The sequence below is a fragment of the Saccopteryx bilineata genome, chromosome 5, assembly GCF_036850765.1.
Source record: "Saccopteryx bilineata isolate mSacBil1 chromosome 5, mSacBil1_pri_phased_curated, whole genome shotgun sequence".
NCBI classification, from domain to species: domain Eukaryota; kingdom Metazoa; phylum Chordata; class Mammalia; order Chiroptera; family Emballonuridae; genus Saccopteryx; species Saccopteryx bilineata.
Window position 1 is genome coordinate 56,864,078 of NC_089494.1, and position 13,250 is coordinate 56,877,327.

The window sequence follows — 13,250 nt, forward strand, 5'->3', positions numbered from 1 at the left end:
AGCAAGAGGCACTAAAAAATATCACACCTCTTGTCTTGGATAGCTGGACTGAGAGAGATCTTGTCAATTATAGCCGGGTAGGTCAGTTGGGAGGTGAGCAGCCTGTGGGTTAGGCTAATTTCAGTGATTGGATCTGCGGAATTTCTCCAGAATGAACTGCAAGCTGCGTGCGTGTCCCTCCCCTAATGCTTGATTGTTAGCTTGAATGGCTGGGCGAGGCGCCCCTCCCGCCTAGAGAAGCTCCGGTGTAGGAGAGTTCACTTTTGCGCACTCCCTGTGCGCCGCTGGCAGCTGCTGCTCGTGGCGCCGGCGATTACTCGATTACTCGCACGCGGGTGGTTGCTCTCCGCACGGGAGGCCTGGGGCGCAGGAGGCTGGGCTGCTCCCAGCGCAGTGCGCAGGGGAGGCTGGGCTGCTCGCGGGCGAGAGGCTGGGCTGCTCGCAGCCTGGAGCACGGGAGGCTGGGCTGCTCATGGTGCGGGGCGGGCCGGAGGCTGGGATGCTTGGGTTGTGGCACATGGGCATTTGCTCGTGGGCTGATTCACCACAGGCACACTGTTTCCTGGGCTTGAACGAACGTCCGCGCTGCAGCCTAGCTACCTCCACACCCCTAGCTCCTCCCGACTCTCAGTTCCAAGTGAAAGCAACCTTTGCTCAGGTTAGTGAGGAAGGCAGAGAGTTTCTTTGTCCGACTTATTTCCCTCAGGGTTGATCATATATTTAGCCAATTTTTCGCTCTATCCTACCTTTGCCTTCAGGGTGTGAAACTCTCAGATGCTCCAAGGATAGATTTTTCTGTCTCTGGTTGTTGAACTTGTTGAAATTTTGGGGAGATTTTTCGGTCCGTGTCTTCACGGCGCCATTTATATGACGTCACTCCATTCAGCCTTCTTAAAAATGGTTTGTAAGCATTAAAAATTATAACTGTAGCCACATGGAAAATCATTACAGTATAGTTTAATGTTAAGTGAAAAACACAAGATAGCAATTACTTGTTCTATATGAGAATAGGCTGTGGCATTTAAATCTGGAGCAACATATGAAAACACTGCATGTAAAAAATTAGTGGAAGAAAATATACATGCTTTTTTCCTATAATGTGGTACTTTTATATAATTATAAAAATTACATAAGTTGTTAGATTTTAATGAATGTATTTTAATGTGATAGTAACAGAAATACACTGTGGCCCTGGCCAGTTGGCTCAATGGATAGAGCGTCGGCCCGGCATGCAGACGTCCTAGGTTTGATCCCCAGTCAGGACACACATGAGAAGCAACTATCTGCTCTTCCCTGCCCCCACTTTTCCCCTCTCACAGCCAGTGGCTCAGTTGATCTGAGCGTCAGCCTCAGGTGCTGAGAATAGCTTGGTTGGTTTGAGCATTGCTCCCAGACAGGGTTGCCCAAGAGATCATAGTCTGAGTGCATACGGGAATCTATCTTTCTATCTCCTATCCTTTCACTTTAAAAAAATAAAAAAGGAAATGCGCTATGGCTTGTGATAGTCTATTATAAATTTCTAAGGTTAGCCTATCTATCCACTGGGTCTATAATTAATCTGCTTCAGAGACAGACACCCTCATGCACTTTTTGGGAGCCGTCTAAGTTTAGATTTTGGGCATAAGCATACATCTGTTGTTATATTCCTTATTCTAATATAGTAACAGGTAAGTCTCGGTAATATTTTTTTTCTGTTAAAATTACTTCACTGTGTCTGTGTGGATTCATAGTATATATGTTTGTGGGTAGAGAATTAATAAAACCTTTTCTTCTTCTGCATGAAAACTTGATCTTTGCTTCGTTAACTAGCAAAGTTAACTTTGCTTAGTTCCCCTGAAAGCCTGATTTTAAAAAAATGGAATGTCAAGTATGTTACTAGACAACATTGTTTATAATAAAAAATATTCTGGATCTGGGTTGGGAAAACTATAAAACTTGATGGATGGTTTAACTTTGGACATCTTTGAGTTCATTGACTTTTTCGACAGCATGACCCCTGTGGGGTATGAGGTCTTCATCCCATATCTGTCACATACGGGTCTCATCTTCTTATGCCTGAATTGCTGACTGCTTCAGGGACTCGGCAGAAGAGAAATGCCCAGTGCTGCTGTTCTGGCAACTAGTCCCCACCCTGCAGCCTTCTGAGTAGATTGGTGTCATTGGGACTTCTTGTAGCTCTGAAACTTTGTTAGTTAATTCATTCAGTTCCTTGGGATGAGTGTTAGGCAGGACCGACACATGGCTTTCAGTCGTAGTTTTCAACAGTGGATTATGTTACCTTGGACAGATCACTTAATCTCTTTGAAACTCAGTTTTCTTAAGTGTTAAATAAGAAATTTGACTAATGTAATGTCTGATGTCCCTTCCAACTATAAATCCTGTAGTTTTCAAATTTTCTGTTTTTTTTTTAATATTAATATTTTTTTATTAAATTTAATGCAGTGACATTGATAAATCAGGGTACATATGTTGAGAGAAAATATCTCTAGATTATTTTGACATTTGATTGTGCTGTATACCCCTCCCGCAAAGTTAAATTGTCTTCTGTCACCTATCTGGTTTTCTTTGTGCCCCTCCCCTCCCCTCCCCTAACCCCTCTCTCCTTCTTCACCCCCTCCCCCCTCCCCCAGTTGCCCCCCCCCTGTTGCCATCACATTCTTGTTCATGTCTCTGAGTCTCATTTTTATGTCCCTTCTATGTATGGATTCATCTCAGTTTTTTTTCTGATTTACTTATTTCACTCCGTATAATGTTATCAAGGTCCATCCATGTTATTGTAAATGATCCGATGTCATCATTTCTTATGGCTGAGTAGTATTCCATAGTATATATGTACCAAAGTTTTTTAATCCACTCGTCCTCTGACGGACACTTGGGCTGTTTCCAGATCTTCGCTATTGTGAACAATGCTGCCACAAACATGCGGGTGCATTTCTCCTTTTCGAGCCGTTCTATGGTGTCCTTGCGGTATATTCCTAAAAGTGGGATAGCTGGGTCAAAAGGCAGTTCGATTTTCAGTTTTTTGAGGAATCTCCATACTGTTTTCCACAGTGGCTGCACCCAGTCTGCATTCCCACCAGCAGTGCAGGAGGGTCCCTTTTTCTCCACATCCTCGCCAGCACTTATTCTGTGTTGTTTTGTTGATAAGCGCCATTCTGACTGGTGTAAGGTGATATCTCATTGTGGTTTTAATTTGCATTTCTCTAATGATTAGTGATGTTGAGCATTTTTTCATATGCCTATTGGCCATCTGTATGTCCTCTTTGGAGAAGTGTCTATTCATCTCTTTTGCCCATTTTTGGATTGGGTTGTTTGTCTTCCTGGTGTTGAGTTTTACAAGTTCTTTATAAATTTTGGTTATTAACCCCTTATCAGACGTATTGTCAAATATGTTCTCCCATTGTGTAGTTTGTCTTTTTATTCTGTTCTTGTTGTCTTTAGCTGTGCAAAAGCTTTTTAGTTTGATATAGTCCCATTTGTTTATCCTGTCTTTTATTTCACTTCCCTGTGGAGATAAATCAGCAAATATATTGCTCCGAGAGATGTCGGAGAGCTTACTGCCTATGTTTTCTTCTAAGATGCTTATGGTTTCACGGCCTACATTTAAGTCTTTTATCCATTTTGAGTTTATTTTTGTGAGTGGTGTAAGCTGGTGATCTAGTTTCATTTTTTTGCAGGTAGCTGTCCAATTTTCCCAACACCATTTGTTAAAGAGGCTGTCTTTACTCCATTGTATTTCCTTACCTCCTTTGTCAAATATCAGTTGTCCATAGAACTGTGGGTTTATTTCTGGGTTCTCTATTCTATTCCATTGATCTATATGCCTGTTCTTATGCCAGTACCAGGCTGTTTTGAGTACAATGGCTTTGTAGTATAACTTGATATCAGGAAGTGTGATACCTCCCACTTTATTCTTCTTTTTTAAGATTGCTGAGGCTATTCGTGTCCTTTTTTGGTTCCATATAAATTGTTGGAATATGTGTTCTATATCTTTGAAGTATGTCATTGGTATTTTAATTGGTATTGCATTGAATTTATAAATTGCTTTGGGTAATATAGACATTTTAATGATGTTTATTCTTCCTAACCATGAGCACGGTATATGCTTCCACTTGTTAGTATCTTCCTTGATTTCTTTTATCAATGTTTTGTAATTTTCCGAGTACAAGTCTTTAGTCTCCTTGGTTAAGTTTATTCCTAGGTACTTTATTTTTTTGGTTGTAATTGTGAAGGGGATTGTTTCCTTAATTTCTCTTTCTGACTGTTCATTGTTGGTGTATAAAAATGCTTCTGATTTCTGAGTATTGATTTTATATCCTGCCACTTTGCTGAATTTATTTATCAGGTCCAGTAGTTTTTTGACTGAGACTTTAGGGTTTTCTATATACAATATCATATCATCTGCAAATAATGATAGTTTTACTGCTTCTTTTCCAACTTGAATGCCTTTTATTTCTTCTTCTTGTCTGATTGCTGTGGCTAGGACTTCCAGGACTATGTTAAATAAGAGTGGTGAAAGGGGGCACCCCTGCCTTGTTCCTGATCTTAAGGGGATTGCTTTTAATTTTTGCCCATTGAGTATGATGTTGGCTGTGGGTTTCTCATAGATGGCTTTTATCATGTTGAGGTATGTTCCCTGTATTCCCACTTTGCTGAGAGTTTTGATCATGAATGGGTGCTGGATTTTATCAAATGCTTTTTCTGCATCTATTGAAATTATCATATGGTTTTTCTCCTTCTTTTTGTTTATGTGATGCATCACATTGATTGATTTATGAATATTGTACCAGCCTTGCCTCCCCAGAATAAATCCCACTTGATCATGGTGTATGATTTTTTCCATATATTGTTGGATCCGGTTTGCTAATATTTTGTTGAGGATTTTAGCATCTATATTCATCAGAGATATTGGCCTATAATTTTCTTTCTTTGTGTGGTCTTTGCCTGGTTTTGGAATCAGAATTATGCTCGCCTCATAAAAGGAGTTTGGAAGTCTTCCTTCCTCTTGAATTTTTTGAAATAGTTTGAGAAGGATAGGAGTTAGTTCTTCTTTGAATATTTGGTAGAATTCCGTTGTGAAGCCATCGGGCCCCAGACTTTTCTTTGTTGGGAGTTTTTTGATAACTGTTTCGATCTCCTTTGGTGTAATTGGTCTGTTTAAGTTTTCTGATTCTTCCAGATTGATTTTTGGAAGATTGTACGTTTCAAGGAATTTGTCCATTTCATCTAGGTTGTCTAGTTTTTTGGCATACAGTTCTTCATAGTATTTTCTTACAATATTTTGTATTTCTGTTGTGTCAGTTGTTATTTCTCCTCTCTCATTTCTAATTTTATTTATTTGAGTCCTCTCTCTCTTTTTCTTGGTGAGTCTACTTAAAGGTGCATCAATCTTGTTTACCTTTTCAAAGAACCAGCTCCTAGTTTCATTGATCCTCTGTATTGTTTCTTTAGCCTCTATGTCATTTATTTCTGCTCTGATCTTTATTATTTCCTTCCTTCTACTACATTTGGGCTTTACTTGCTGTTCTTTTTCTAATTCTTTTAGATGCAGGGTTAAGTTGTTTATTTGAGCTTTTTCTAGCTTCTGAAAGTGTGCCTGTAGTGCTATGAACTTCCCTCTCAGCACTGCTTTCGCTGTGTCCCATAAATTTTGAGTTGTTGTATGCTCATTGTCATTCGTTTCTAGGAATTTCTTTATTTCTTCTTTGATCTCATTCTTAATCCATTCATTATTTAACACCCTGCTATTTAGTTTCCATGTGTTTGAGAATTTTTGAGCTTTTCTGCTGTGATTCATTTCTAGTTTCCTGCCGTTGTGATCGGAGAAAGTGCTTGATATGATTTCAGTCTTCTTAAATTTGTTGAGAGCACTTTTGTGCCCTAACATGTGGTCTATCCTAGAGAATGTACCATGAGCACTTGAAAAGAATGTATATTCTGCTGCTTTAGGGTGAAAGGTTCTGAAGATATCTATTAAATCGAGTTGGTCTAGTGTTTCCAATAAGTCTGCTGTTTCTTTGTTAATTTTCTTTCTTGAGGATCTATCTAGTGATGTTAGTGGGGTATTGAAATCCCCTACTATTATAGTATTGCTGTTGATCTCGCCCTTTAAATCCATCAAAATCTGTTTTATATATTTGGGTGCTCCTATATTAGGTGCATAGATATTTATAATAGTTATATCTTCCTGTTGGATTACTCCCTTTATCATTATGTAGTGGCCTTCTTTATCTCTTACTATATCCTTTGTTTTAAAGTCCAATTTGTCTGATATAAGTATTGCTACCCCAGCTTTTTTTTCATTTCCGTTTGCATGAAACATTTTTTTCCATCCTTTTACCTTCAATCTGTGTGTGTCTTTTGTTCTAAGGTGTGTCTCTTGTAGACAACATATGTATGGGTCCTGTTTTCTTATCCACGCAGCTACCCTTTGTCTTTTGATTGGATCATTTAATCCATTTACATTTAAGGTTATTATTGATATGTAGTTGTTTATTGCCATTTTCTTCTTTAAAGGTGTATTCCTTTTTCTTTTTTTTTTTCTGTATTCTTTTCCCACTTTATCTGTTTACACCAGGCCCCTTAATATTTCCTGCAGCATTGGTTTGGTTGTAATGAATTCCTTGAGTTGTTTTTTGTCTGGGAAGCTTTTTATTTCTCCTTCAATTTTAAACGATAGCCTTGCTGGATAAAGTAGTCTTGGTTGTAGGTTCTTGTTCTGCATTACTTTGAATATTTCTTGCCATTCCCTTCTGGCCTCAAGTGTTTCTGTTGAGAAGTCAGATGTCATCCTTATGGGGGCTCCTTTGTAGGTGATAACTTTTTTTTCTCTTGCAGCTTTTAATATTTTCTCTTTATCACTTAGCTTTGGTATTTTAATTATGATGTGTCTTGGTGTAGGTTTCTTTGGGTTTCTCTTTAATGGAGTCCTCTGTGCTTCTTGGATTTGTGAGAGTTTCTCTTGCATTAATTTAGGGAAGTTTTCAGCTATGATATGATTGAACAAAGTCTCTATCCCTTGTTCTTTTTCTTCTTCTTCAGGAACCCCTATGATGCGGATGTTATTTCTCTTCATGTTGTCACAGAGCTCTCTAAGAGTTTCCTCTGACTTTTTGAGTCTTTTTTTCTCTTTTCTTCTCTGCTTTCATGCCTTCATTCCAGTTGTCTTCTAACTCGCTGATTCGATCCTCTGCTCTATCTATCCTGTTTTTAATTCCTTCCATTGTGGTCTTTATTTCTGATATTGTATTTGTCGTCTCCAACTGATTCTTTTTTATACTTGCTATTTCTTTATTTAGGTTTTCAAACTCCCCCTCCATTGTTGTTCTAAGATCCCTAAGCATCCTTACAATCATTATTTTGAACTCCGCATCTGGAAGTTTGATTATTTCCATATCACTCAGTTCATCTCTCGAAAGTGTCTCTTGTGGTTTCATTTGGATTGCACTCCTTTGTTTTCTCATCTTCTTTTTTTTTTTTATTTGTAGAGTTGATTGAGTCTAGGCTTGGTGTTGTCTGCCTCCAGTTTTCAGTTGTGTTATTTTTAGGTCTTCGTGGGTTGGTATCAGCTATTATTTGTAATCCACTTTCGGATTTGGGCAGCTTTGAAGTCTTGATTTGTTTGTTTTCTTAACAGGTGATAGTCTTGTTAACTGATCTCAGCAGGGGGCTTCCTTGAAACTGTATCCAGGAATGCTGTGGGTGTAACCTGAGACGATGAAGGTCTCTTCCTCCAACTAATCTCACTGGGGGCAGGGTTTTTTCTCTCAGCTTCAGTAGGGGGAGGTGTATCTCAGATCTCCATGGAGACCTGAGTTACTGCCCCTCCTCCCCACTTCTTGTTTTCAGCTGTGTCTTCTTGTGCTGATTGGAGCTGGATAGATGTCTGGAGATCTCTGATCCGGAAGCACTTCAGCTCTGTTTTGTGAAAGGTTCAGTCCCTCCCCCAGCTATGGCCGCCTCCAGCACGAATGAGTCAGCTTTTTTATTTTGTTTCTTGCATACCTTAGCCCCTCACAGTCTGTCCCTCTCCCTGTCTTTTCCACTTGGGAGATAAGCTGGTCTTTTCAACCCACCTTGCTCCCTGGTCGCCAGGTAAGTGGCTGTGAGCAGTAGTTTCTGCTCTTTTTCCTCTGTGAAATCCTCTCTGGGCTCTCAGCCTCACCCCCCTCCTTCCCTTCCTGTAAGCATAGGAGATTCAGGCACTCCTTACCAGGATTATTGTGGCTTCCTCTTTGCTCCTTGGTTTTTGAGAGCTGTTCTTGCAGTTCAGTGTTGGTTTTTCATGCTGATTTTTTCTAAATTGATTTGTATTCCAGTTTGGTGTTGAGAGCTGGGTGTCTGTGCATCCGCCTACTCTGCTGCTCAAATTTTCTTATCAGTTAATTTTTAATCTTTTTTTTTTTTTTTTTTTTTTTTTTTTGTGGGAGCATTCCAGATTTCTTTTATCCTGGCAGATGATCAAATAGCTGAAAGCCTAAGGTTCAATAGTGTACATTCCTTCAAATTTAAATTTTGGAAAAGTCACGTTATAGCTGCATAGTTCTAAAGTATATTTCCTATGCAATAGAATTTAAAGAACTTAAATGAAAAATACTCAAACTTTGGCAGGAAAAAACCAATTAGAATAAAAATTAGGAAAGCTTTTGATTATTTTAAAACTGTCTCAATTTCCACTTACAGGTTGTGAACTGGCTTGAAGGACCTGGATCAGAACAACTAAGAGCCCAGTGGGGGATTGGAGATTCCATTCGGGCTTCCCAGGCCCTGCAGCAGAAGCACGAAGAGATCGAGAGCCAGCACAGTGTGAGCGGCTCTTTTACCTCTGCAAGTTACAGTGCTGTTCTTAATGTGTGCCTGACTAGTAGCATGTGTGGTACTGCATAAATGACAGTGGCTATAAACTTTCATAGGGGGCATAAACATCAGTGTGTTTAATCTTTAGAGGCCATGAAGTACATTTTGACCACTTCATGCATATTCATTTAAAGTTTAACTTTGGTTTTATCTTCAATACAGTTTAATAACATTTATAGAAACACAATACATGTGAAATTTTAAAAACTACAGTGACAGAAGAAAGAGTGATAGTACAAAAATAGGACTTTTATCTATAGTCCCTGAGACAGAAGTTCTCAGAGGGAAACCTGTCCCTACTTTTTTGGGAGTTTACATTATAACTGAATGCAAGCGCAATTCCAGAATTGTTGCATAAACATAACTGATAGAGAGTGAGTGGGGAGGGTGCAGGATATGTGTTTATTTTCTATGCGTTTAAGGGTTTACATTTGTAACTGTGAAGGAGATATGAAATCACAGTTACGGAATTGGGAAATAAATTAATCATAGGCAGATTATAGGTAATAATAGTTCAAGACGTTTTAAAATTTAACATCTTGTTATTCAGAGGGAACTGATATATGTTAAGCTCAAGCTGTGTTATATAGTTAACTTCATTATTGCAAAAATGGTCGATTTGTACATCAGTTAGCTCACCTCCTTTTCTCCCTCACATCATATTATGGTAATTTTAAATAGATTGACTAGAAAATTGGGAAAAATAAAACTGAAATCCATTCTTTTATATCTCCTTAGAGTACCTGTCTTAAAAATATGATCAATTTACACACACACACACACAGTATTCAGCCTTACACAAATATGAGGAATAAAACATTTCCGCATGAACAGATAACAAAAGAAGGCAGCCTACCTTCAAGTGTAGCTGCCAAGTAATTAAAATACTGTCTGATTGGATTTATGTATTTATAAAGGAAAAGAATGGCCTGACCTATGATGGTGCAGCGTCCACCTGAAACACTGAGGTCGCCGGTTTGAAACCTTAGGCTTGCCTGGTCAAGGCATATATGGGAGTTGATGCTTCCTGGTCCTCCCCCATTCTCTCTCTCTCAATGAATAAATAAAATCTAAAAAAGAAAAGAAAAGCATATTCAAGAACGAATAGGCATCTTGACCTTTAGGATCTAAATGCACAACAGTGGAGAAGAGTATAAAAAAATTTATCAACAGTAATATTAAGCCTGACCAGATGGTGGCACAGTGGACAGAGTGTTGGACTGGGATACAGGGAACCCAAGTTCGAAACCGTGAGGTCGCCGGCTTGAGCATGGGCTTATCTGGCTTGAGCATAGGCTCAACAACTTGAGCACAGGCTCAGTGGCTTGAGTGCAGGATCATAGACATGACCCCATGGTCGCTGCCTTGAGCCCAAGGTCTCTGGCTTGAACAAGGAGTCACTTGCTCTTCTTGTAGCCCCCCACCCATCAAGGCACATATGAGAAAGCAATCAATGAACAAGCAACAAGCAACTAAGATGCTGCAACGAAGAATTGATGCTTCTCATTTCTCTCCTTTCCTGTCTGTCTGTCCCTATCTGTTCCTCTCTCTGACACTCTCTGTCAAAATAAAATAAAATAAATAATAATAATAATGTTAAAAGTCTAGGTCCAGATGAGATTTAAGAATCATCTATGCATTATATTTCTGTAATTATTTTATTTCCCCTTCAACTTCCCTTTTGAAGTGGTAATCTAAAAGTTGACTAGTATTAGTCAGTGTATATTTAACTAAATGAAATTAAAGAATAAATATTGACTGCTTTTGGGGGGAATAAATTTTAATTATTGACCAAGACTCATTTGCTCTTTATTAGAGATGTATTTTAACAATATCTGACATAATTGTTTTTCTTTTAATTATATAACCTGTTTAGCTTCCTTAAATTATTTTCTTTATGATATTTTCCAAATCCACTTTTAATATTCAGCTGTATTGACAGATGAAATACACACTGTAGCCTATAGGACTTGTAGTCTGGCTTAGAGAATGCTATTTAAGCAAGAGGGGTCACAAAATTTGGATACTATGTACTATATATTTGCTCTGTATTTACTGAACTATTTACTATATATTAACTAAAGATAGTAAGTATATTGTTTTTGAATTTTCCTAATTAGTTCTTGTAAGAGACTTAAAAAGAAATTCACAAAAGAAGTAGAACTATATATACAAAAGTTATATATTGAAAAGTATATTTTATATTGCATATAGCATGGATGAAATTACAAATGACATAGATTCTTGTGTTTAAATGTTTGTTTTTATATTTTTATTGTATTTATAAGTTTTAAAAATCTACTTAAGGAAACAAATTACTTAAGGATGGCCCTTTTATGTGCTTAGGTTTATTTATAATGTAAATCAATAATAAATTTCAAAACTTTTGAATTGAAAAGGGTCTTACAGATTTTTCAAATACCAATTACCTTATTTTATACATGAAGAAACAGGGAGATTACGTTTTTTGATCAGTGGCTAGGTAGACAATGTTAAAACACCAATACTCAGATGAGATCCTTTCTCCCTCTCCCACCCCATCTCTATGCTCCCTCTTTCCCTCCCTCCCTTCCTTCCTCCTTCTGTCCTTCTCCCCCTGTCAGAGAAACATACTAAATTTCATGGACTTGCTTAAGATGTAGCTTTTTTCTTTTTCATTCTTCTACCCTTAATACTTGAGGACATAAACATTTTTTTAAGAGAGAGAGACAGACAAATAGGCAGGAAGGAAGGGAGAGAGATGATGAGAAGCATCAACTCATAGTTGTAACACTTTAGTTGTTCATTGATTGCTTCTCATACGTGCCTTGACTGGGGAGTTCAAGCTGAGCCAGTGACCCCTTGCTCAAGCCAGCGACCTTTGGGCTTCAGCCAGCAACCATGGGATCATGTTGGTGATTGCACTTTCAAGCCTGCAACCTCGGGGCTTTGAACCTGGGACCTCAGCGTCCCGGTTCGATGCTCTATCCTCTCTGCCACCACCAGTCAGGCTGCATATATACATTGACATCTTCATTCATAGACATGGTGGCCAAAGAAAAGAAACATTGATAGCTTATCATGAATCTCATTTTTAAAACAATGTAACACCTGGAATTTGTTTCAAAATTGGGAGGTGGGACAGGTTGGATGGGACATATGAATCAGGATTGGCCATGAGTTGAAAATGATTAAAGCTGTATGGTTTATGGGGTTTCATGTAGTTTACCCTTGAACAATGAGGAGATTAGGGGCATGGACTCCCCTCCCTTCCACATCACTGTCGAAAATATGCATGTAACATTTACTGTCCCCAAATTTACTAATAGCCCACTGTTGATTGGAGGCCTTACCAATAACATAGTTGATTAGCACATATTTATATACTGTATAGTATTAAGAAAATTATAAGGAAAATACATTTATAGTATTTATTGGGAAAAAAATCCATATATAAGTGGATGTATGCAGTTCAGACCTGTGTTGTTGAAAGTCAACTGTACTATTTTTTCCACTTTTGAGTAGACTTGAAAATTTTCATTCTAAAAGGTTTATAAAAGAGAATTGTACCATTTTGACCAATAGATGGCACTGCATTATCACCTTGAGACTAGGTTGATGCGGGATGAGTAAGTAGACTAGCTCATGATGGTTAAGATAGTCTAATATTTTACTAAAAGCTTTCTTTTCTGTCTGTAAACAAAATTCAACACTTCAAAAAATGGAATTGTTCAGGTTTTATGAAATTATGACAAAATTTTAGTATATTGATTGGCTAATAGGAGTAGAATTTAGAGAAACTTAACATCATTTTGTGTTAAACATTTTGGCAAGTACTAGATCAGGGGTCCCCAAACTTTTTACACAGGGGGCCAGTTCACTGTCCCTCAGACCGTTGGAGGGCCGGACTATAAAAAAAAACTATGAACAAATCCCTATGCACACTGCACATATCTTATTTTAAAGTAAAAAACCAAAATGGGAACAAGTAAATTTTTTATTTTTTTTACAGAGAAGAGAGTCAGAGAGAGGGATAGATAGGGACAGACAGACAGGAACAGAGAGAGGTGAGAAGCATCAATCATCAGTTTTCGTTGCAACACCTTAATTGTTCATTGATTGCTTTCTCATATGTGCCTTGACCGTGGGGCTACAGCAGACTGAGTGACCCCTTGCTCAAGCCAGCAACTTTGGGTCCAAGCTGGTGAGCTTTGCTCAAACCAGATGAGCCCGCGCTCAAGCTGGCGACCTTGGGGGTCTCGAACCTGGGTCCTCCAACGCTCTAACCACTGCGCACCACCTGGTCAGGCAGAACAAGTAAATTTAAATCAACAAACTGACCAGTATTTCAATGGGAACTATGATGGGCCTGGTTTTGGCTAATGAGATGGTCAATGTGCTCCTCTCACTGACCA

At 38.5% G+C, this 13,250-nt stretch overlaps 1 protein-coding gene across 2 annotated transcripts in view; it reads left to right on the forward strand.

The window, feature by feature from the left end:
• The window catches only part of SESTD1 (SEC14 and spectrin domain containing 1), a 125,519-nt gene that overhangs the window by 91,496 nt on the left and 20,773 nt on the right, over window positions 1-13,250 (forward strand). For both annotated transcript variants that reach the window (XM_066233191.1, XM_066233190.1), the window contains one exon: window positions 8,683-8,805. In XM_066233191.1, the coding sequence (XP_066089288.1) occupies window positions 8,683-8,805 (123 nt within the window). The remainder of the gene's footprint in view (window positions 1-8,682; window positions 8,806-13,250) is intronic.